The sequence below is a fragment of the Idiotropiscis lumnitzeri genome, chromosome 20 (genome assembly GCF_059441095.1).
Source record: "Idiotropiscis lumnitzeri isolate Australia: NSW breed Sydney's pygmy pipehorse chromosome 20, RoL_Ilum_1.0, whole genome shotgun sequence".
Lineage (NCBI taxonomy): Eukaryota > Metazoa > Chordata > Actinopteri > Syngnathiformes > Syngnathidae > Idiotropiscis > Idiotropiscis lumnitzeri.
The window spans coordinates 5,022,707-5,047,076 of NC_142410.1; the positions used below are offsets into that span (position 1 = coordinate 5,022,707).

A 24,370-nucleotide genomic window follows, 5' to 3' on the forward strand; every position below is an offset into this window, starting at 1 on the left:
TTGTACACTTTTCACAGGAAAGAAATAGAAACCAGCTATCGGGTTTCAGAATTATTTCAGGTGACAAAGAGATAGTCTACTGTGCGCTAAAGTGCATTGTTAATTAACCGTCTACTGATTGTGGGTTGGGATCTCGTTCTTGACAAAGGATAAAGAATATATGCCTGTGAGTACTGTTAGACAATCTAACTACGTTGTTGCTCAACATTTTATGTTTTTGTTCAAATTTGTTCCACTGCTTACTGGACGATAGCAGCAATTCATTAGCCCATCTATGGCGCTTGCCGTTATGTGTCAGTTTTTAAACTATTTTCCCCTGGACATTATTTTAGTTTTTTAGTGGTTTGTTTTTAATTGTCTTTCGTTCTTTTGTTTGTAAATGCTTTTAAATACTGTACTCTTAATTCTGTGAAGCGCATCGAGTTATGTTGTGTATTATATCAATAAAGCTGCCTTCCCTTTCCTGCCTCATGACTGATTGTCATTAGTTTCTCAGTTTCTCTCATGTGGGTTGGTGACAATTGAACGCACATTTTGTCCTGGTCTAAATGGACATTGAATCAAAAATCCTGTCGAATGATCACATCGCCATCGACATTCATCAACAGTAACTCCATTTGAAGCTCGGCACCTGTGCTAAGCCAAATGTAATCTTGCGGACAGACTTGAAAAATGGCACTTGAGCAGTAAACACAACATCACCTCGCCCCCACGTTGGGTTGTCTACCCTACTGATGTAAAGTGAGTTTACACGATATAAAATGTTGCTCTGTAAAGACCACCTTTGTCTGCTGCAAGGGTTCGATCCCTCAGCACTCATCCTTCAGACATTTCCTTCCTTTCGTCTTTGGAGCAGCTGCTGCTCCGATCCACATGGTGCCATTTTGTTTAGGAGTTAATGTGCAAGTCAAATAATAAACACACACACACACACATATATATATATATATATATATATCAGGGCTGTCAAAATTAAAGCATTAACTCAGGTGATAAATTCAAAAAATCCTAACTCAGTTAAATATTTTAACTCCGTTAACTCAGTTTGATTTACTTTGAAAATACTTTACATACTTTGCAAATATTGTGCCATATTAGCTGTCTTTAGCGCGTCTCAGAACAAAACGCTGTGTTTAAGTTACCACTGGGCCTTGCAAACCAACACTGCTGGAGAGTGGCGCTTGTGGGCAGTTTTGAGAAATGTTTCGAAAATAAATGTCTGCAAAGATGTCTCCATTTAGATCGTATTCAAGAATCCAAGAACGCTATTAGAACAGTCTTTGAATTAAATATACTTCATATTTGGTGATTTTGCATCAAATCCAAGATATTATTCAAGTAAATAGCTGTTGGACTCGGAATTTCACCTGAGGTATTTTTATTTTTTTTTACCTAATATAAATCCTAGTCATTTTTTTTCCGTTAATCTTAATTTGTGTTTCACATAAATGTGTCAATTGTCTTTTTTTTTTTTTTGCAATAAGTTTTTATGCCATATCATTTTTTATATACACTATTCAGTACTAAATTCCATTGCACTCTCTTATTTATTTATCTAATTTATATATTTGTCTGTATTATTGTTGTATTGCACTGGAGAGGGGAGCCCTCTAATCTCGTTGCACACTTGAGTACAATGACAATAAAGGGATTTCTAATTCTAATTCTAATTCTAATTTTATAAAAGTGGCAATAAAACAAACAAATTACTTCTCCCTACGATAACTTTGGGCCAATCAAAAGTTCAATTTAAAAATTCAAGTTGAATAAATGGGTGGCAATTAATTGTTTGGACTTAGTATTTTTAGTCTCTAATTTAAATTGCGTTAGGAGCTCAAGTCATATCATGAACAATGTATTTATTTTTCCAGAGTGTTTTTGAGAATACAAACATCTATTGGTAGCTTTACAGAATAAAAGTGATTAAGGAAGAATTTTTTAAATTTGCGAACTTTGTTTCCTCCATAAATGTTTATTTAAATTTTTTTTTTTATGACCTCTTAATTTGACGAAATACGTCCTTTTTGTTTGCAACATTACCACTTTTTTGTAAAGAAAATGTGACTTTAGTCTCATAACAGAATTTTTTTTTTCTCCAAAAATGTCCATCTTTTTAATCTTTACAGTTTAGTTACAATTAAATGTAACATGTTCTACGTATTCAACAGGTTAGCACGTGTTTTTCTCAATATGTTTTTCTTACTCAGGTCATTCTAAAGGTTGTTGTGTCAACTCAGTGCTTTCATTTGTTATTCTTGGATCAAACAAACTTTTTTTTTTTTTTTTGAACAGTAACTATTCTCGGCCCAAAAATCACTCGTCCTCCTGCGTTGTTTTTATCCTGGACAAGTACTTGCAGTCATCATCACCATGAATGTGCTCACAGGTGCTAACATTTGAACACAAAAATGCAAATTCAGTGGCATTTCGGCACACCACACACACACACTTTGCTTCATTTCAAAATTGTATGTTTATGAAATAGAGATGACAAACCAAGTCGGGAGAGAAAACTCGGGTTAGAACGGGAACTCCCCCAGATGGGCCAAGCTCAGGCATGCCTAGATAGATAGCTAGTTTTGACGCGGTGTTCAAAAGCGCAGCAAATGACAAGGTGGATGCGTGACTGCAAGCACTCCAAAATCTAGGAGCAATTTAAAATGCCTAGTTGCTTTTCACTTACACTGTATGACACGTTGGTAAGTGGTCTCGGGTCCGGGAGTATCGAAGTGCTTTTTTTTTACGAGTAAGAGGAGAACAAGCATACAGGATCAATGCAGCCCTAATTTTGGGGGCAGATCTTGTTTTTTTTCTTTTCATCTCCATTGTGCCAATTTATTAAAACAGGTACTGCGCATAATTTGTATGTTTTTACTTTTGTACATTACATTCTATGCTTTATTTTTGTTTTTAAGGATGTTGGTTCAAATATTTAGCACTTGATTTTATGATGGAATGTTGGGACAGGACAGCGTTGTAAAGATGTTCCCAAGTCGCACGGGAGCAGTTTCATCTCGTCCCGAGTCAAAACATGCTCCGATTTTGGGTGGAGTTTCCTGCTTGAACCACGCGAGAGACAACATCAACACGAGACCAAATGTCACCATGGTTACACATTTTGCTGTGATAATCCCCAAATGGGATGGTAACAAGGGGGTGAGGGGGTCAAGATGTACTTGGGAACTATGAAGAAGATTAAATTAGCACTGAAGAGAGATGGTTGGGAATTTGTAGACGCAAAGGGATAGCTTTGTTCCCATAAAGAGACTTTCATGAGGCATTCCCTTACTTTGCTGCAGCCGTATTTTCAGGAAGCGGCCTCCTCACTGAATACGCAAGTTGAGTGGCGGGCGGACAAAGACGGCGTAATCAAAGACATTTCTCTCTGTCTTTTGATCAGTCCGGTGAACAGCTGTTTGCGCTGGCCGCTCCCCCTTGGTCACTCATCCTGGCAAAGTGGATGCGCAGAATAGAAGGATTCTTCTGCCCGGACTTACACGTTCTCATGCGAATTCATACGAAAGTAGAGAATGCAATTTGAATTGAATGATGCAAAAATGGGGAGTTTTAGGAATATTACAAATGGCTTTTTCATTGCACTTTCAGTGATGTTTTAAAATGTCTTGAAGAGTCCAGAGCAGGGGTGGGCAAACTTTTTGATTGGCGGGCCACAATGGGTTCTAAAATTTGACAGCGGGGCCGGACCAGGAGCAGAGTGTTTTGGCAACCTCACCTCATCGGAGAAAAAAAATACATTTAATTTTCAATGAAAGTGAACAAAAGCATTACAACAATATATGTCTTTGAAACAACACAGCATTTAGAAAAAAAACAATAAGGTTTATTCACTTAATTTTTTTCAAGTTTGGCGGGCCGGATTAAAACGTTTCACGGGCCGCATGTGGCCCCCGGGCCGTAGTTTGCCCACACCTGGTCTAGAGTGATGGAGACCCAGATAGATCGAAGCACTAAGTGATCCATGAAAGGCTATACTACTAATTATTCCTCAGAGAAGAGTGGAGGTAGCCTGGTAGGGGAGCATTAAGTTCTAAAGCTGTTGAGGATATGTTCATGTCATGCCTGTGGATGTGCGTGCGTGCGTGCGTGTGTATATTTGGACAGGGCATGCCCTTTCACATGTGGCTACATCTGTCTTCCATTAGCGTTTTGGACTGCGTGGGCAGCTGCGGGGCCCTGCGGGAACACTCAACACACAAATCTTACCTGGACTCTTGCCTCTCATTTGTATCACGATGTAACACACACACGTGTCCACAGAGAGCTGCCTTTGGTGCAAAGCCACCCGAGAACATGGAAACCTCAGGGTCACACAAGCAACTGCTGTGCATTTACAGCACTGCGGAGATACTGCAACAACAACAAAATAATCTGATTGTGTTTTTAGTTTGGAGAGAGGTGAACATTTTTGTGTTGTACTAGTGGCCAGTTTTTAGGAAGGCCTTCATAGTCACTCATTATTTTTGTATGGTCATGAATGTTTTGTTAGAGTGGCCAGTTTGCCGTAGCACCGGAGTAGTGTGGATGCCACACTCGCGACAAAACAAATAAACACGAATCTCACTGCCAGCGCCTCTTTTTATCTCAGGTCAGAACCAATGACAAGGGGGCCGTAAGAGAGTTGCGGGAGCGGGGAGGGGGAAAGATAACGAGAGAGTCGGCAGTAAATCAGAGTCGCAGCTCTCCCACTCGCCAGAGAGCTTGACTCCCAATTCAATCAGATCAGCCTAAACTAGCCCGTGGCGCTTCATTATGGAGTCTTGCTTGAAGTTTTCAAAGCGCCTATAGGAAGCGATTGTGTGGCCATCACCCCCCACCCCCCACCCCCTCGTAATTACAACATGTAAACATCCTCTGCAGTGGGATTTAACATAGTATGTGCATTATTAAGGCTGACTCGAGTCAAGTCAGTTATCCTATGGTGCCCGGATGGGTTTATTTCCTCAACTGCATAATGTATGAGGAATCTATTGATGCCCAACCCTCTGTGAACCGACCACTTTCTCACCGTTTGAGAAAATATAGTATTCCAAGACACCTGATGATAAGAGCATAGAGGCCGCGATACTCTTTGTATAGTATGGTATGTAATGTTTCCCTTTGTTGGCCATACAATAAAAGACAGGTCCAAGACACTTCTGCGTTTATGAAGTCATGAAACAATATGTATGCAGTACTTCCCCAGTATAACTGTCTGCTGTAATCCTTTTTATGGCACTATAAAATCTGTTACTATATTCTTGCCTGAAGGCTCTACAATGCAGTCCAGGATAGCCTGAAGGAGACTCAATTGAAAGTGGAATGCAGAAGCTGGTATTTTTAAATAAAACGACAACAAAGGAATGGGAGGAAGGAGAACGAGGGAGAGAGAGGGAGAGGTTTGGTTCCCCGGTGGAATTTTTGATAACTTTAGTCTTTATCTTTCAAGGTCCTGTGAAAATGGTTGAACTGTGTTGTCTGGGGGTCAAGTGTGATCCCGCTTTCACTTTTAGATGTGCTCCGTTAATTTCAGTAACAATGGAGAAGAGATATATGACAATCACAAACAATGAGTCCCAACTTCGGCGCTCATTCGTGTGTGAAAGATCATTAGTGGTGCCGCAGAAATCATTCTTATTATATTAATCACAGTTTGACTTAATCTATCGTTGGTCACCTATTTAGAAGAGATTAAGTTGATGGCAAAAACTGCATGACAGAAGTTGCAATTAATTTTTTTTTTTTAATTCATTTTAGTATTATTATTACTTTTGTTCAGACGCTCAACAATAAAGAAATACGTTGAATTCATGTATGCTAATAATTGACAAATAATGAAAATGAAGGACATTTTGACTCTAATTATCATTAGTTTTATGTTAAACAAAACAGGCCCAGAATTCATTTTGAGTAAGCAAATGTGTGTGGAAAGTGAGACAAAAAAAAATCAGAGTGCATATATTTTTCTTTGGAGGTATGCTGTGCCTCTCAGAAACCAAATGTTAAGATTTTGAACTAAACTTCCTCCAATATTTTGCTGTTGCTTTTAGTGAGAACCTCTTAGTAAGTTGAGCTTTTGTCCAAGGTTGGAACCAGGCCAACAGTGCCACTTGAACCTACCTTGCAGCCTTCACAAGTTACCGGGACGCTGAGCTTTGGTTGGTCAGTTGACTGATAAGGAATATAGGACTTAATTTGTTTTTACCTCCCACGCACAAAGATATATTGTTGGACGTGTGAAAGTGCAAGTCTTACTTTAATTCATCTGCAACAGCCTGGAACCTTCTCATGGTTGAATCCGAACAGGTGGAGGCTACAATACAAAAACAAAAGGGAAACATTATTTGTGTTAAGTATTCCAACTGCACGCCTGCAAGCACTGGAGCAAAAATTCTACCATGACAAAGATGATAATGCTCAGTTTGAATGGACAATGAGAGGCAATTTTTATGTATTAGTGTCTTTCACTCACTCTCAATAAAAAAGCCACTTGGGGAAAAATTTGCTTTTTGAAATCGAATCTAAATTTCAACAGAGGTAAAGAATCCATTAATTGTTTTGCTTGGCATATTTGTGCAACGCCATATTTGGTCCATCTGCACCATCTACTGGACATGAGTGTGAATGTACACGGAACTGGATTGAATCTGTCACTACATTTTTTTGTATATATCATCATCAATATATTTTCATTTAGTAGCTGTCAAAGGTGGCTGTATAATATTAATTTATGCAGAATGAAAACAAAGGAAAGAAACAATGTGCGCCACTTCCACCTACTGTATTGGACGCGCGATTAATCTTGAATCTAGTATGGTAAAAGGATATTCTGTGTATCAATCAGATTACAATTTGGTTTTATAATTACACTTGAACAGTCCTGAACATCGGAAGACAGAGACACTGGAAGGGTCACAGAAAGGCACAGCATGTATTAAAATACAAAGCAATGATGGGCCCAATGAATTTCTTGGGCGAACAACTAATGCATGAAAGCTGATTAAAAGGAGATACCGAGAAGTATTGCACAGTTTTTTTTTGCCCCATAAATTAAAACCGTTCCTAGATTATATAACATGGCAGTGCTTTTTTTTTTAATATATTTTATCTGCCGCATGCCGCTACACACCACGGCCCACATTTGTATACTGCTCCCACTGAAACGCGGATCTGCACTGCGCAAATCTACCAGTAGAGGGCGGTACTTTATCAGAAAAGAGGGTTGATAAAGCCACACACGAAAAGATTGCGGCAGTGTTCTATTGTAAAAAAATAAAAGTGAGTCACCTGGAAATAATGGAAGATATTATTAAGAAATATGCGCAAAGTATTTTAAATTAAGTTATAATAATTATCAAATTCAGCAGGGGGCACTGGAGGTAATAAGGTCACCCTGAAGTTAAAAATACAATTACAACCGTTCAGAAATAAATCTTTAAATATTATTACGCAATCTCACTCAACATGATATAATTATTTTTTTTAAAAGAGTTCCACTCGCTCCACCCAAACTCCAGGAAAACACACACAGACGCATAAACACTTCAGAGGAATTCACCCTGGGGGCTGCAAGCTGAAGCAACTTTTTTTTAAAAAAAAACTATATCGCTTCTATCTCGCTTTTTCTCACCCTGCAGTTGACTCCTGGGCCTCTCCAAATACTTTTAAATGACAATGGCAGGCAGCGGGGAGCCTTTTCATTTCAATGAATAAAAGTGCGATCTCCTGGAAAAACATTGCATAAAAACATTAAGGAGACGGTCTGGCAATAGGATTAGTCTCTAAAACATACACGCACACATACAAAAAGGTTGAAGTAGTAGAAGAAGAATGAACGAAAGCTCCAGGCTATTACTGGAAAGTTGTGAAAATTAAATACAGAACGAGAAGTTGTATGTAAATCTTGTTGAATGAAGTCCCTAATGATCTTGTACTTTTTCTTACCGCGAACAGGTAAATGCAAATACGTCATTAAAAACCGTGAGGTTTGCGTGCGGGCGCGCTTGGCTTAAAGTCAGCAGGGAGGGAGTGGAGTAGTGTGGGGGGGGGGGGGGGCACTGGAGCCAATGGGAGAACAGCATCCCGCCCATTTCTCTATAACTTCATGTCACAGACACCAAGTCATGCCACAACCAAGTTCTTGCAGCTGGAAGACTTTAAGTGGACTTTCCCCCCAAAAAAGAAGCTCTCTCCCTTCATCCACGCGTGGATTTACCCGTGCGAGGGAGCCCCCACCCACTCAACCACCCACTTTGCAGCCTTCCCAAAAAAAAAAAAGCATGAGTACCGAGCAGCTATACGAGAAGAAAATCGCCGGTATTTTGACCGACCTTCCCGGATCTATGAGCTCCCACCCGACTTCCAAGGACTCCCCGACTCTGCCCGAGTCCTCCGTGACGGACATGGGCTACTACAGCGCGGCGCAGTCGGCCCACGGCCATCACGAATATTACCAGGGCCAAGCGTACGGACAGCCCATGAACTCTTACCACCATCACCACCAGTTTAACCTGAACGCAATGGGAGCCGCTGGAGTGTACGCCACGAAATCAGAATACCCTTACACGAACAGCTACAGACAGTACGGACATTACAACAGAGATCACCTGCAGGCATCACCTCCAAGCTCAGGTAAGAAAATAATCACTATATATATATATATATATATATATATATATATATATATATATGAGTTATAAATGTTCAGTAGTGCTAATTGCATAAAGGTCTAACGATCCTGCAGTGCTTATTTTTTTATTTTAAACTATTTGATTTGTACTGGCTTTATTTAACAGTAATTTATTTAATGTTTTTAGTAAAAGAGGAGCCAGAGCCCGAGGTCCGCATGGTGAATGGCAAACCGAAAAAGATCCGCAAGCCCCGGACCATCTATTCCAGCTATCAGCTCGCTGCTCTGCAGAGGCGCTTCCAAAAGGCGCAGTACCTCGCTCTGCCCGAGAGAGCCGAACTGGCGGCCCAACTGGGCCTGACCCAAACACAGGTACGATACCTGGACTGAGAAAGTCCATTAAAAAAAAATACATGTTTTTTTTAATTACAATAAATACAAATAAAATCGGGTTTTCCAGTTTGTTGAATGGACTGTAAACAAACAAAAGAACAACTTGTATTTTTTTTTTGGGAGGGGGGGCTCTAAAACAGTAATTTAAGTTGGAACAACTTTAAAATGTAAATTTATGGCAAAAATGTTCGCACAACAAAGCAAGCAAATCAGAACCATTTGCGTAGTTGGTTCTACTTAACCCTTATTTCTTTGTTGTGAAATGCAGGAAAGCCAATTTTAACAAGAGCAAATTGATGAAGGGATGAAAAACAATTTTGTTGAATTGCGCAACTTCAAACATAAAAGTTTGTTGCCTTGAAATTTTGAGTTCATTCAACTAATTTCTTTTTTTCACGCTTTAGCTCTTAAACACTGGCGAAATTACGCACGGTGCAAACTTGTTCTCCCTTTAAAGAGTACAATCTCTCTCCTTCAGGTCAAGATCTGGTTCCAGAACCGGAGATCCAAGTTCAAGAAGCTGTACAAGAACGGCGAGGTGCCCCTGGACCACAGCCCGAACGCCAGCGACTCCATGGCGTGCAATTCCCCGCCCTCCCCCGCTGCGTGGGACAACAGCACCCCACAAAGCACCCCCCTCAGCAGAGCTCAGGTGCCGCAGCCCGCGCACAGCTCGTCGTCGCCGCCTTACATGGACGATTATAGCAACCACTGGTACCAGCAGGGATCCCACCTACAGCATTCGGGTACCGTTCACCACCCCGGCCCACCACAGAGCGTGGGAGCTGTTTATTAACAGTGACTCCAAGTCTTTTTTTTTTTTTTTTTTGAACGAGGTCTACCCAAAAAAGGACATTGAACACGATTGGACCGGGAACAAGCCTGAAGAGATGATCCAGTCATCCAGACCAACTTTTTCTTGTTCCATTCACAAAGGGATTTGTGATCACTTGTAACGGCATATTTAAAGGACATCTGACGTGTTTTTTTTTTTTTTTATATCTATATAATTTATCTCCTCTGTTATAGTCTACATGTTTGGTCTCTTTTTGTAAAAAGACATGCAACGTTATTTTTGTGAAACAGTAACCACGCAATAATGGAAAAACGGTGCAGTTAGTGCGTTCAAATGATAAGAATTCATGCAGAGCGTCATATTAATTAAACTCAGGTCATATTTATAAGGTTTTGTACAAAGCGTCGAAGGTTGTAAATACGTGTTTATATAGAACCACTATTATGATCATATTTGTTTGAACGACTCAATTGTGGTTCTCAATGCAGAAGTCATTTTTTATATTCATGTAGCTCACTCATTGCCTTCTTGTCCTTCGAATAAAGGTGTTAATTACACGTTGTGTGTCCAGACCCTTCATCCAAAATCGAATAAGAACCAATACAAATGATATACTTTTTTAATGGGTAATCATTGAATGAATATATTTAATAATGCGGTTGTAGTGGAGTAGAACTGACTCGTTATAGCTCCGTTAGGAAAATACCTATTTAAAAAAACGCATTTAAAATAATCATACCAATCGATATAGCTCGTATCGTATTTTTTTAATTGATTGTACAGGCGTACCTAATGAATTGTCCTGTGCAGTGCACGCGCCTTTAAAAAAATAGACGACAATTTAACGTTATTTTTTTTATTTTTAACTGCCTCCCACCTGAAACACTCAATTAGATAACATCACCGAAGTCAAATTTGTTTGCTGTTTTAATTTGCAATTTGTTTCCTGGTAGGGTCAACCTGTCTAATAAACTGGTTGTTGACAGCGCTGAACAATGTTGACGTCAAGAAAGACACAGCCAGAAAACAAGTTGTGCAGATGCATCGAGTGAGTTTTGGCAGCATTGGCGGTGGATGCAGGAGGAGGCGACGCAACTGCAGACATGCTGGAGTCGCTCGGTTTTATTGCGTCTCTCTTCGTCAGCTTTCCGTGCAGCGAGCGCGTGTGCGTGTGGCGGTGTGTGGGGTTTGAATTCTTGCACACTGGGCGAGCCGACTGACAAGAAAACGATCAGTAAAATTAAATATTGTCGGGGCGGGGGGGGGGGGCAAATATTGATAATTAAAAAGAATCATCCACATGGGCAGTTTGTGTTTGCAAGATTTCAAAAATGCTTGTTAGCAATGGAATTCATAAAGGCACAACAAAAAGGGGGAAAAAAAGATTAATCAATTGTATTACTTAGACATGTATTTTACTAGATTCTAAACATTGTCAAAAAGTACACAGTAAAAGAGTCAGTTAATATTTAGTGGATGTTTGTCTTCAATCCTCTGTCAGCCTATTTTGATATCATGAGAATATTTCAAGAAATTTTATAACATACATTTTTACACTGTTTTTTTATATTATCTTAAAAGATTTTTTTTTTATTAATTTAATCTTCATTCCAAAGTAAGTTTTTTTTCTAAAAATTGTATATTTTGATTTGCAAAGGATTTCTGTTATTGGCGACTTTGCCTTTTTTTTAATTCCAAAGAGTAAGCGTGCGACTTCACACACTAAATTCACCAGCTGCGTTCGTGTATCGTTATGTTTTGCGTGTTGCATGCGCTTTCACTAGCAGATGTGAATTATTTGTATTTCCCTATCAATTAATTCTCATCAAGAGGTCATGTGATCTCCCTCAGTTGCCCCCCCACCTGCCACACCACCCGGCATGTGTGGTCCTCGCCCACCCTTCATCAGGACAACCATTTGTGCTGAAGACAAATGCGTGTGAGTGTGTGGGCCCTCCAATGTTCACGTTATCTCTTAATATGAGCAAGTGGAGGCAGCCATGAAGGTGAACTATTGAACTTGAATGTGATCCTGCACTGCAAAAAAAAAAAAGACTTGGCTCTAAATAGACGTGGTGGTGAGGTCCCAGTGAGGCCTTTACCTCGTTCAGCAGTCAACAAGATGGTGTCAGCGCTGGTCTCTGGGGCGCAACAACGAGGGTTTAGGTGGAGGTTGCGAGCTCCTCGTCGAGGCCGACGCGACGATGGAAAGACTTCCAGCAGCTGTCCGGCCCGTAGAACGGGTCTGGACCGAGCCTCGGCTGCTTCAGGATCACTCAATGGTGCTCTTTGCTGTAAACACGAAAGAAATATATTGGCGAGGAGGGGACAGCTGTGGACTTGTGAACCCTTGCTGACCCTGAGCGTGTATACGTGCTGGTCCAGTCCACGTCTATCGTGCAACTTGACCATGAGCTTCCATCTTTTAAACTTATAATCCTGACTGGGGTCAAGGGTTTGCTCAGTTGACTCACATTCACACCTAAGGACAATTTTTATTTCCCAATGAACCCATCCAGTTTTCTCCATCAATCCATTCTCTCCGCTTCCCGTGGGAACAGTAACATAAGTAGACATCCATCTCTTCGAGGGAAGAGGGGTTCCCAAAACATTCACGAGTGTCTCTCTTCTGGGGCCTTCCTCGCCGTCTCCTCCAGGTGGGATTTAACTTAAACACCAGAAGGAATCCAGGAGCCACCTCAAACAGTACAAGGAGAACTTTCAAACCCACTACCCAAAATTATGAGGCAGATAAACAAATCATGTAATCACCCCAAGCACATAAAGCATATATTAGGTTATAGAAAAGACAAGCGTGTAAATGCTGCAATATTATTTATGTCCATGTGGTGTCTGGCCTGCAAATCGGTACAGTAGTGACGCTTGTGTGTGTGTGTGTGTGGACTAAATTTCCTCATATATAAATACATGCTCATGATAGGATTCCATACCAAGCATGTCCCTTGAAAAATAACGTGCCTTCATGCCAACTATGGAAAAATACATACCGGACTTGCACAAAAAAAACCCTGCCATTGCAAAATAGATTATTTGCAACATACTGAAGGTTGTATCTGATATTTTGACAGGTATTTACTTCAATCAAAATATTAGAAATGCCTTCCTATAAATAAATACGTATAAATATATACATATATACACATACACTAAATTATACATATATGCAATATATACAGTATGTACACAGTCCCACACACACACATTAGTGGAGCTCCAATGGATCTGACACGATCGTGATCCGACGATATCCGTAGAGATGTACGATATCGGCATATGTCCATCTGTCTTTCATTGCCTATCACAAAATTGAAATCAGCTGTAGCTCAAATTTTGGAGGTTGCAGCCAAGTAGAGAACAGCTTTTGTGCAGTGTAGCATGCCCCGCCCCTTTCCTGAACACTGCACGGACGCACGCCAAACCAGACAGACATGAATCAACATTTTCCCTATTTTCTGACATGTTATAGACCAAACCAATAACTCAATCATATGTTTGTGCATTTACAATGTCAATATGAAATAATGTCCTGTTTTTGTATAATAAAGTCATAGACATTTGCATAGAATGTTTGTTTTTTTCCATCAAATGAGGAATCAGTTTATTAAAAAAAATTGAGCAGTTCTAAAATGGAAAAATGCGATTGCCATCTGAAATTCTAATCTGATCGCAACACTGATATACATATCCACATAAGTATATATAGATATTTATGTATGTACTCATACATACACAAATATTTACCCACGTTCATATACATACCGATCAATGGACGGAAGGAAAACCAACCCTAATCCGCATGAGCAAGAACCTAGCGATTCTTGAACCAAACTGTAGAGCGACCGTGTGGTTCGAAAAGATGGTTAAGACAGAAGATGGACAGAGTGCATATCGAGACTAGAGAACAATTGGCACAACAACAGCCGCGTCAACAACAATAATCGTCGCATGATGACAGCTATAATAACGGCAAACCATTCTGATAAATAAAAATTGTAAATCTCGCGTTTGGGAGTGCAGCCTGAGCACGTGGTCATAACCTTGTGGAAGCTCAGCATAAATGACAAGAAAAAATATAGATTTCAATGCAATATTGCGGGAAACGGTCGCTTTTGGCGTGTCTTGTTACAGCAACACTCACTGTTTTGGATGTTTTGAATGCTTGTAAGCTATACTTATCGTTTTGTTGGATATCATATGAATTACTCATAAGAATACAGCGCGTTGACCCACATCATAGTGACTCCAATCCAACCCTTCCGGGAACAAAGAGCAATCTCCATCACATAAATCATTACATTTGAGGGTGAGGACTTGAGTTGGAGATGCAACGTAGTGATTATGGTTTGGAGGAAGTCTCCAGAGAGCGAGTATAAGTCAACATAATGTCATCTGCAGGGATGTAAACACAATGGTGTGTTTGTGTGTCCTCCGCTCGCGAGCCTGACGCCTGCCAAACTTGATTCCGCCTTTGAATCCCGGCAGAACGCCGCGTCGTGTCCCGTGGAAGTGAAGTCAAGACTCGCTCCAGAGAGGAAACCAAATTGCTCACTCAAACGCTCACATGCTGTCACATCACTGCAGTTAATGATGATAATCACCCCAGAGGCCTGCTTGGATTCTTTATGATATTTGGCCTCTTATTGCGATTGCACAATCAAAAGCGAACCGAATCTGCACAAAGCCTTTTCACTGTCCCCGTCACTCTGCCTGCGTGATAATTGCTTTGAAAGATTCATCTGTTCAACTATACAAGCCATTATTCTAATCTGGAGATGTGAAATTGCCTATAATTTTCCCAGACGTCCAGTCACAATGCTCAACAAGGCGCGTAATCATCATCTATGAGGAAAGGCCTTGCATATTGCATATACAACGAGGACTATAAAAGAGTTGAGTTTTGGGGAGTCCAAAGTGACTTCTTCAGTGCTTCCGCTGCAGACTTGACTCAAGTAAGACAAATGGAGCACCAAACAAGGTGAGGGGATCCTTGAAGAAATTTGGGTTGAAATTCAGTAAAATGGAGGGGTCAGGTTCTCTATTTTTAAATAGCAACAGAGCATTGATGATGTTAGTTTCGGCAACAAGTGTCCACACTTGAGAATTACAGTATTGGTAATGATTATTTTTGTATATTAATGTTCCCAGTAGCCAGAAGGCATAGTGACAAATGTAAAAAAAAACAATGCTGAGATATAACTTTTGAAGTGACTGGGTCAAGCTATTTGTAATGAACATAAAATTACACACATTATAGCAAATTATTTGAGCTAAACATCCATCATTTGAGTATAACAATTTTGCATTATCTATGATTTTAACAGGGAAGAAATTTAGATCTGATCCCATTTGAAAAGCAATTGATGGAAAATGTTAAACTCGTTATGCAAAAGAACGGTTTTACACCAAAATGGCGGCACTATGATGTAGACATGAACAAACTAAGTTAGTAATGGCATAAGGTATATATATATATGTTTTTTTTACTTGTATATATACATATATATATTTTTACTTGTATATATACATATATATATTTTTACTTGTATATATATATATATATATACATATATTTTTTTACTTGTGTGTATATATATATATATAATATAAGCATGAAATATTTTGTTCGTAAAAGGAATAAAAAAAAAACAAAAACAAAAAAACGATATTCATCACAAAGTCATAGCAGCAATTAACCAATCTTTATGTGTTCATTTCAAACCAGACAGTGTTTTATTTGTAGCTCACACGAATTTGTTCGGTTCCGTTCGAATGTCCGCTTGCTGTAGACGCTGGTGGGCCATTTTGCGCATTTAAATGAGCCATCTCCGCAATAATTCCAAAGTCACAACAAGGCTCATCCAACATCTGTTCGCTTAATACTCAGACAATGTGTTCAATGAAAAATAAAACGTCTCTGTTCACACACATGCACACGTCGTGTTCAAAACGCATTCATCCAGACATTGCACACACTAAAAGGTCCTCTTCAGTGTCTTTTTAATGTCCCGTCAATGATGCGCGTAATTAGCGCGTAATCCAGCCAGAAACGCGCCACTTGCTGAATTAATTCATGTTGTGGCGTTCGCAGTAAACGATCCACTCACATCATCGGATGCCTGGACATGCCGTCCTGGTGAGAATGTTGGCCGGGGTACCAGTGGCCCAAATTGTTCATGTAGTTGTTGGGGTACATCGGGCCACCTGCTTTATTGGCCTGCATGGACACGTCCCAAAGTTGCGGCATGCCGTGAGGCGAGCACGGAGAGGCCGAGCTGGTGCTGCTCAGATGCTCGCCTTCCGGTCCGCTGCCGTGCTTCATGATTTTTTTGTACTTGGAGCGTTTGTTCTGAAACCAGATTTTCACCTGCATGGGTGGGAGGGAAACGATGCATATTATTGTGCAATCAATTGTAGATCAAAATATTAAATTCGATGTGATTGGTGAATATGTGCTGTTATTATTGTTCATCAATCCAAGTCAGCGACGTATAGTGACAGGGCAAAAAAAAAATGCTCTTTGCACCAAAACTTTTTTGGGACATTATAATGTGGCGAGCGAGATTTTTAAAATTTTAAATATCGCTTGGTTGTGTAACGTTGCACGACACCGTTACAATAGAAGCCAAGATAATACATTAAAATGACATTTTAAAAATATTCACAAACTAATAATGCTGTAATCATTTTTATTGGCACTGTTAGAAAATTTGTCATTTAACGATGTTGTATTTTTAATTAGGTGCACTGCAGTGTGTAGAGTATTAAAGATAAAAGTCAAAATATTAGAACCAGCTCTCTTTTGGCGTCAACACCGTCATTAAATTACCATTATTCAAAATGATCATTATTATTTTCTCATTACACTTTGCAGGCCTATAATCACCAGCGGGAGTGATTTTTCTAGAGGGGAAAAAACTGCGTCATGAGATTTATTGCCTTGACATTCTCACACGTAATCAAACGTAATGCTCATTTCACCCAAAACCAATTTCAGGTAGCGACATGTAACTAAACAGCGTTCAATTATCACACCATATCGGATCTATCGTGTTAACAGTTTGTGTGTTTGTTCTTAACTGGTTAGGGTGCTTTAATCAAACAGCGTAATTAGCGGAGTAACAAGTCAGGTGTTATGAAATTCGGTTACAAATCACAATTATATTAATGGATTATTATTTATTTAAATATATTTTTTCTTCCCACGTACAATCTCTTCACGTGTCTGGAATGATCCCTGATCATTTTAACCCGCAACAAGTCGGTATTTTTGGCAGGGATACATTTTTTTATTTATTTTTTCCTGCTTTGACCCACATTAATTTAAGCATATCTCTAATTTGCCTAAAAGTGACAGTTTGGGGCGTCCACCTGAGTCTGTGTCAGTCCCAGTTTGGCCGCCAGGTCTGCACGCTCGGGCAGAGCCAGGTACTGGGTTTGCTGGAAGCGCTGGTGCAAAGCCTGCAGCTGCAGACTGGAGTAGATCGTGCGGGGCTTCCGGATCTTCTTCCCTTTGCCATTTAAACGCACGTCCCGGCTTTCCAGCGCGGGGGATTTGTCGTGATCTGGGAATAAATCAGTTCAAGATGAAATGAGACCCTTTTGAAGGATATTGTGCAAAGAGGAAAAGTGATGCAAGTTTGAGGCATTATAGTGACACGCTTGCTAATGAATGCACAGTTATTTACATTTATCTGTCTATATTTGAGAATACATTTGCCTACGTTATTAATAATAAAATGGATTTTTTTATGCTATTGTGTTTACCGAGAATTACTATAAAAAAAAGTTGGCCACATCCCTTTGCTGTAAAACACTGGTGTCAAACAGAAGGCGCAGGGGCAAGATTTGGCCCACATCGTCTTTTTTTGTGGCCCACTGAATAAGATAAAGAGCTTCATGTTTTGATATATTTAGCAGATTGACTTAAAATTTTCTTGTATTCTAACCAAATCTTTTCATTTCAATGGATATAAAAACATAAAAAAAAAATCAAATGTACTCTAAAAACAGAAAGGTGTGCTTCACTCCTGGTACGATATGGCAGCATTGCAGGCTACATGGTTTCATTACTGGTTCTTTAGATAGCTGCTAGTTTTATATGATTCAAGCACCATCGAGTACTTTAAACCCGCAACTAAACAACCATTTGGTACTGTATGATTGGTTCGATCTAAACTAAGAGTGGGCGCCAAATCGAAATCAAAAGCAGTTGCCTAATATACACATATGTACAAGCCAAAGAATCGAATGTTGGTAATATGTGCAACTTATTTATTCTAGAATTTATCTATCGACCTATATCCATTTACATAACTAGCTATCTACCTACCCACCTCCCTATATAGCCATCTAGTGACAATTTGCTCTGATTTAAATGAGTGCAACATGCTTAATCCTTGCGTCCAAGAATGAAGGCGTTTTTTTCCGAGTGCATACCTGCGTGCTCTAATCGTCCGTGCAGGCTCAAACTGCTGCTGCTGGAGCTGCTGTTGTTGTGCTGGTAGGGCATGTAAGCAGACTGGGAGTGAGGATTCGAGGCGCCGGGGTAGGCGTAGCCCAAAGAGCGGCCATAAGACGCGCTGGCCGGTAAGGAGCCGTCGTGCTGCGAATGGCCGGCAGCGTGGAAGCCGTGCACGGGGTAAATGTGAGGGAGCCCCGGGGAGCGCTGCTGGTGAGCCGGGTGTGCGTGTCCAAACTCGAGAAAGGCTGATTTGGACGGGTCGGGGCCATTGAGAGTGTCAGGCATGAGAGCCATAGACATCATTAGAGCGTCCGCACAGGGGAGAAAACGGTTTCATGAGTTCTGAGGAGGGGAACCTGCACACAATCCACACGGAAATAGCGAGAAGATCCAAGTGCGCGCGTCCACAGCCCCCTCGAAAAATAAAAAAATCCAATAAAAGTAAAAAGCTGATTATGCTCGCCAAACACCTCCTGCGTGCAGAGCTTTAACACACTGCTTGTCTTGTGTCTTGCAAGCTCTCTCTCTCTCCTTCTGATTGGCCTTCAGCCGCAAACTGTCACTGGAGCTGCTGGAACCTCATTAACATGCGCTAAGATGCAGCGCTGCACTGGCACGCTCGCATCAAGGACCTCCTCCAATATAATAGCAACACATTCGATCATGTTCATCTGCGTGTCACGTGCTCAATGACAGAAGCCGTCCTCGAGTCCTCAATAACGTCCGAATAACGCCTCGGGCGCATAACGAATAGCATTAAGAGATTTCTTCAAATTTCTTTAATAGAATTTCTGCAGAGGAAATTGCTTGAAAATATCTGAAGAGTATATTTCTAACCACGGGCATTTTAAGCCAGAGGAAAAAAAAAAAACGAAATCTAGAATTCACCACGAGGCAAGAGTTATATCGAAACTACTGCAAAAAATACAAATTAAATCGAATGAGAAACAAGCATTATATTGGACTAATTATTTGTATTTTTGCAAAACGTAGTAATTGATTGTTTTTTATTATTATTTTTTTTTAGAATTTCTAATCTAAATTAAAACTACCGTATTTTAAAGCAAATTACACCCGTCTTGCTTTTACAACAATTTAAATTCCACAAATTCTGATAATGTTTCTAGTCTTAATTTTGTATCCACGGCAGCTCAATTCACAGTTATTTCCCCAATCCACGTTATGCTTAGGCAGCATTTCAAATGGCAAAACGTTCTTATTTGCATCTTACGGTCATACATTAATTTAATTAAAATGCATTCGTGTCCATACGTGTTTTAATGAATTATACTATTCTAAACATTTCAGGGAGCGTGGAAAAAGACGAACGTGAGAGAATAATAACAAATCAGCCCTCCAATGCTGTGACTAAATGACAAATAAAATAAACAGTTTTGAGAAAAGTGGAAACGCGGATGTGGTAAAAGAGGGTGAGAAAGTGGTGCAGCTTCAGCAAAAAAAAAAAAAATAAATGTTAAAAAAAACGCACGTGGACACACACAAACAGAATGAGTGAAAAATGAAAAACCTAAGTCTTAAAGAGTCATGCTTTCTCACGAAACCTAGACAAAAATGCACAAGTGGAAAAAAAATGCTGACATATAAAAAATGTGCTTTTGTTGCTCAAAATAGAGCCATCATGTGTTCGCACATACATATTGTCTACAGTCAGATATGGTGTCATTCGAAAGAGCTTTTGGTGGCTTGAGCGTGATGCTGCTGCGCTGCTCAAACCCATCATTTTGGTCAGCTCCTACTAAACAGCCATCGTGAAGGCCTGCCGGCCTGCTGGGGGCTGGACTGCTTCCCGAGCCTCACTCAGCCAAAAGAGTCCGCCAGAACAAAGCCACAAATTATTATTATGATGGGGCAATTTCATTCTGAACTAGAAATTGTCAAGCCTTCAGATATTGAGTGTGAACATTGAAATATTCCGTCACTATATATATATATATATATATATATATATGGTAGTATTAAGGTATTAATACTAATAAAATTAAGTATTAATGAGTATTAAGGCAGAATTAGCTTGTTGCGGATCTCCACGGATTATGCACGTCTCAAAAATTGAGGTGAGTCGATGTATGTACAAACTGATGTCAAGATTGTAGATACGACTGATAAGGTGGCGCGTGTGTCAACATATTTGAGAATTCTGACAAGTTGCTTTGAAGTAGAGAATGATGAGAATTATTTTTGATTTCTCAGATTGCGGCAAGATCTTGGATTTGATGTGGCACAATGTAATACTATAAAAAAATGGTGAAATATTAAAGATTGTGAACTCTTTATTTACAAACAAGAAGAAAACAGATCAAAAGGGTATAAATTATATTTTGACGACTCTCTAGGGGCATGACAACAAAGCTACATTGCAACCTCATTTTATGAATTTGCATGGTAATAGTTGGTCACAGGCATGTGACGCATTGCCTTAGTGACAATTAAAAAAAAGAGGTGTGGGTTCATATTGTTCTGGTTTTAACATCAAAGCAATTTTCTTGGCAGGATGATGCCGGTCAAAACAAGAACCTAGTGTTTTGGGGGTGCATGACCTTTTGTGAGTGACTTCAACTTCTAAAGGAAGAAGGTAAAACAGAACAATTATTTTTACTTTTTTCCAGAAAAACACTTCAGCGAAGTGGTTTAAAAAAAAAAAATTATAGAACGAGTGAAGAGGGCTTTTAGTCTCCTATAAAGAAGCAGAGCAAAGCAAGGAGAGACAAAATTGTTGCTAAAATAAAAAGTCCAAAGAGGTTAAAATCATTTGCAAGACTCGCGGAGACAGTTTTTAGTCTCCGACATTGAAGAGACGAGCAGAGAAGACAACACATTGCATGAGATCTCAGGTGTGTATGCACACGCATGCACTCATAGACACGCACAAGGAGGACGGGAGGCCCTGCCAGGCTTGTAATTACGTCTGTACAACGAGCCAAGAACAAAGGCGAGCCCTGCAGTCATGGGGCAAAGGGATGGGTCCACGCCATGTCTCTCTTAATACAAACATTTTCAAAACATCAGCGCTCCCCAATGCAGCCCAGACTCGGTGGCGTCTCCGACACGCCACACACTAGGCCTGCGTCGAGGCGTGTTCCACACAGGTGTGTGTGTGTGGTCTCAGTGCACACACCAACACACACCAGTCAAGTTTGTCGTGACGCAGACTGACAACATTCTTTGTGCCTAAAACCAAAGAGCACATTCCCGCGCCACTGCAGCAGCTCTGATCTTCCAAGCTGGCACGTCATCCTCTGTTGGGGGCCCGAAAGCAGCCGGGGCACGCTCACGCTTATTGGGAGGCCGTGGGTTCGCGATGGTATGCCGGCATGTATGATCACAGGTTCGGCTCATCGTGAACAGGAGACCCACGTGGACCCATTTCAGCACGGGGCTTTCGAGGTGAAGGTGGACACAAATTACTTTGTTGAGAGGTGTGTGAAACATGAAACTGAAAATAGCAACACTCCAAAATCAAAGGAAAAAAATGGCGCTTTGAATGCATCAGTCTGAACGAGAACTGGAAATCAACCACAACAATGGACAAGAACAATGGTCTCCAATATAGAACGTTCCAAAAGTGCACTCACGCCTGGACTGCCCATGACTTGTTCCACACGCACATTACCCGAAATAACAGCCAAGAAATGTTCTACTTAAGTGCTACTGCAAGTACAATAATGAAGTCCAGAAGACAGTTTCCAAGGGATCCACCAAGGTGACGATTGGGGGAAGTGCTTTGCCAAACCCGAAGAAAACCATTTGAAGTAAGCCCAGTTAAGAGGAATGAGTAGAAAGATTTTTTTATTGTTGAGTTATTGTTGTTATTGTTGAACATATATTGACATTTTTACTGTGTATCCTCAAATGATTCTGTAAGATTCAGGCAAGACTAAATACCAGAGATGGACTTTATGTCGACGCCAGTCACTGTTTTGATAACGTGATTATCTGACAAAAAATGAAAAATTTGAGACTCGGTACTTGACTGGAAATAGGACGAAGCTTCAATGGTTTCAAGTGCAAGATTATAATGATCATCAACCCAACTCTTCTCCCATGTCAATTGGCGAGCCGTGTGTGGGAATGATTGAATGTTTATGTAAATTTCAAAGCTGCTAAATGGCGACGGACTCATGTCGGTCTGAATGATATCTGGGGGGAAAAAAAAAAATGTATAGCGACTTTTGGGACAACACGCACATACACACAGGTCATAAATTGTCCTTTTATATGATTTTACTTTATTGGTCTCTCTCTTTAGGAAGATCTGATACTGACATCAGCATAGATACAGTTTTAAAAAAATGTGCCCCTCAACGCTACGCACTTGTGAATGTTTCAACCTTGCGTCAGGATCCTATTTATTTTTTTTTTAATATATATTAAAGAGGACACGCATTATCCAGCATCAAAGTTCGGGAGAGAAGACCAAGATACATCCCAAGAACGAGACAGATGACCACGACATGGGTCCTTATCCAGCTGTTGTTGACTGGCGCTACACCAAAACGCAATTCCCCAAAAGGAAATTCACCTGCAAGGACAGCAGGTCGTCAGCCTGACAACGAAGCAAAGCTTTGGCATTCATCGTTTTGCATCCGCGGATAAAGACGTACAGGTTCAACGGGTTGGCCAAGTTGAATTTTACTTTAAAGTTGCTTTATTGCAAAAGGTGATGCATGCAACAGAATAAGAGTCTCGGGGTCAACAGTCACGCATTTGATTTGCGAGCGCGTATCCAATCGTGGTCCTATTGCGCACACATGAGCCCCGTTTCCACGACGATATCTCGCCTTGCTTGACAAGCATCTGCATTTCGGTGTTTGGATTACACTATTAAAACATCCTCTGTGGTGCAAAGTGTTGTTTCTGTCTTTGTGCATCAACAAAGCCAAGGCAAACAATAGGATTCGTGCTTTTCTCTTGACTGTTTTATGCCTCGGGAAAGAGCGGGAGAAGGAGGAGGAGGAGGAGGAGGAGGTGGCGGAGGATGATTGACCAAATCTTTCCTCCAGGCGCCCGTCATAAAGGAACACTAATATGTGCAGCGGCAGTTTGTCATTGCTCAAGTGTGCCTCTGCGCTGCTCCGACGTGCGTAAGCAGGGTTTGGGCGTGTCACATGATCTCATGTGAACCTGAGATGAAATGTTTGAAAACATTTTATTTATTTTTTTTAATGAGGTTAAGCAGAATTTAGATTTGAAGGAATTATTTGACTAACATTGGGGGGGGGGGAATGTGTGCGCTGTTGCTTTTTGAAATACATAATCAAATAAAAATAAAATAGCAATAATGGTTAAATTTGCTCATGGAAGCAGCTCATTTGTTCCCAACGGGTCCATGTTTGACTCCCTAATGTCATTCACTCTCTAATTAACAAAACATTAAAAACTTTTCTCTTTTGTTTTGGTTGTATTTCAAACCTCAAACAAAAAAAACAAACAAACATACAAGGTGACTAATGTGTTTAGCTCAGCAAAGTTCAATTATGTGTTATATGTTGTGGCAGAAATTTGAGGGAATTAAAAGCAACGTTATGCAATATCTTTGATTACTCCTTTTTGGCACCCGATTTAGATTTATTGGTTTGAAGTGATTCCCTTCAACATCAAACCACTATTATAAACTGAAGCTCATGTTAAGCCGGTGTTTTAAATGACTCATTTACATAATGGCTGCCAGACAGCATCATCACCCGGTGTCAACTTTTAATTGATTAGTTGAATAGCAGACTTCTGGAATCAATTAGGCACAATAAGTAAATAAGCTTGTGCAATAATGAGCATAGTAGTGTCACATGGTCACGTGTGCTTTAAATAGCGACAATTAGAGAAATTGCATTGCTTCCACTTTGGATGAATGCTTGCGAGTGCACATGGTGCCATTTCTCGCTACAGGGAGCTGGCACAATTACTATCCAGTGTCCAAGGCCCAGCTGATGGACAGTAGTGGTAGTGTTTTGTGTTACTGTGCTAGCTGGAGTGTAGCTGCACTAATAGCACCGCCTCATGCATGCATGCTGCACATCTGGAACAGAGAAGCCAGTCTGGGTCCATATTGGGTGTT

At 40.3% G+C, this 24,370-nt stretch overlaps 3 protein-coding genes across 3 annotated transcripts in view; 1 reads left to right on the forward strand and 2 right to left on the reverse strand.

The window, feature by feature from the left end:
* Positions 1-8,159: 8,159 nt before the first annotated feature.
* dlx3b (distal-less homeobox 3b) lies at positions 8,160-10,316 on the forward strand. The gene is made up of 3 exons (XM_088284522.1): positions 8,160-8,628; positions 8,814-8,998; positions 9,498-10,316. The coding sequence occupies exons 1-3, from the start codon at positions 8,277-8,279 to the stop codon at positions 9,813-9,815; spliced, it is 855 nt and encodes a 284-aa protein (XP_088140648.1). The 5' UTR covers positions 8,160-8,276; the 3' UTR covers positions 9,816-10,316.
* Positions 10,317-11,968: 1,652 nt separating this feature from the next.
* The window catches only part of kat7b (K(lysine) acetyltransferase 7b), a 67,524-nt gene continuing 55,122 nt past the window's right edge, over positions 11,969-24,370 (reverse strand). The window contains exon 15 of the mRNA XM_088284354.1: positions 11,969-12,107. The gene's annotated coding sequence lies outside the window, so the exon portion shown is untranslated. The remainder of the gene's footprint in view (positions 12,108-24,370) is intronic.
* Positions 15,602-18,835, reverse strand: dlx4b (distal-less homeobox 4b). Its single transcript, XM_088284540.1, has 3 exons — positions 18,273-18,835; positions 17,205-17,398; positions 15,602-16,200 (listed from the first exon to the last, which is right to left on the reverse strand). The coding sequence occupies exons 1-3, from the start codon at positions 18,598-18,600 to the stop codon at positions 15,937-15,939; spliced, it is 786 nt and encodes a 261-aa protein (XP_088140666.1). The 5' UTR covers positions 18,601-18,835; the 3' UTR covers positions 15,602-15,936.

What these genes read in the sequence shown, in the direction of transcription:
- dlx3b (XM_088284522.1), top strand. Translation starts at nt 8,277, where the DNA reads ATGAGTACCGAGCAGCTATACGAGAAGAAAATCGCCGGTATTTTGACC. An exon ending in GGCATCACCTCCAAGCTCAG is followed by an intron (nt 8,629 to 8,813) that starts GTAAGAAAATAA and finishes TAATGTTTTTAG; the next exon opens with TAAAAGAGGAGCCAGAGCCC. An exon ending in TGGGCCTGACCCAAACACAG is followed by an intron (nt 8,999 to 9,497) that starts GTACGATACCTG and finishes TCTCTCCTTCAG; the next exon opens with GTCAAGATCTGGTTCCAGAA.
- dlx4b (XM_088284540.1), bottom strand. Translation starts at nt 18,600, where the DNA reads ATGATGTCTATGGCTCTCATGCCTGACACTCTCAATGGCCCCGACCCG. An exon ending in CGGACGATTAGAGCACGCAG is followed by an intron (nt 17,399 to 18,272) that starts GTATGCACTCGG and finishes ATTTATTCCCAG; the next exon opens with ATCACGACAAATCCCCCGCG. An exon ending in TGGGACTGACACAGACTCAG is followed by an intron (nt 16,201 to 17,204) that starts GTGGACGCCCCA and finishes CCACCCATGCAG; the next exon opens with GTGAAAATCTGGTTTCAGAA.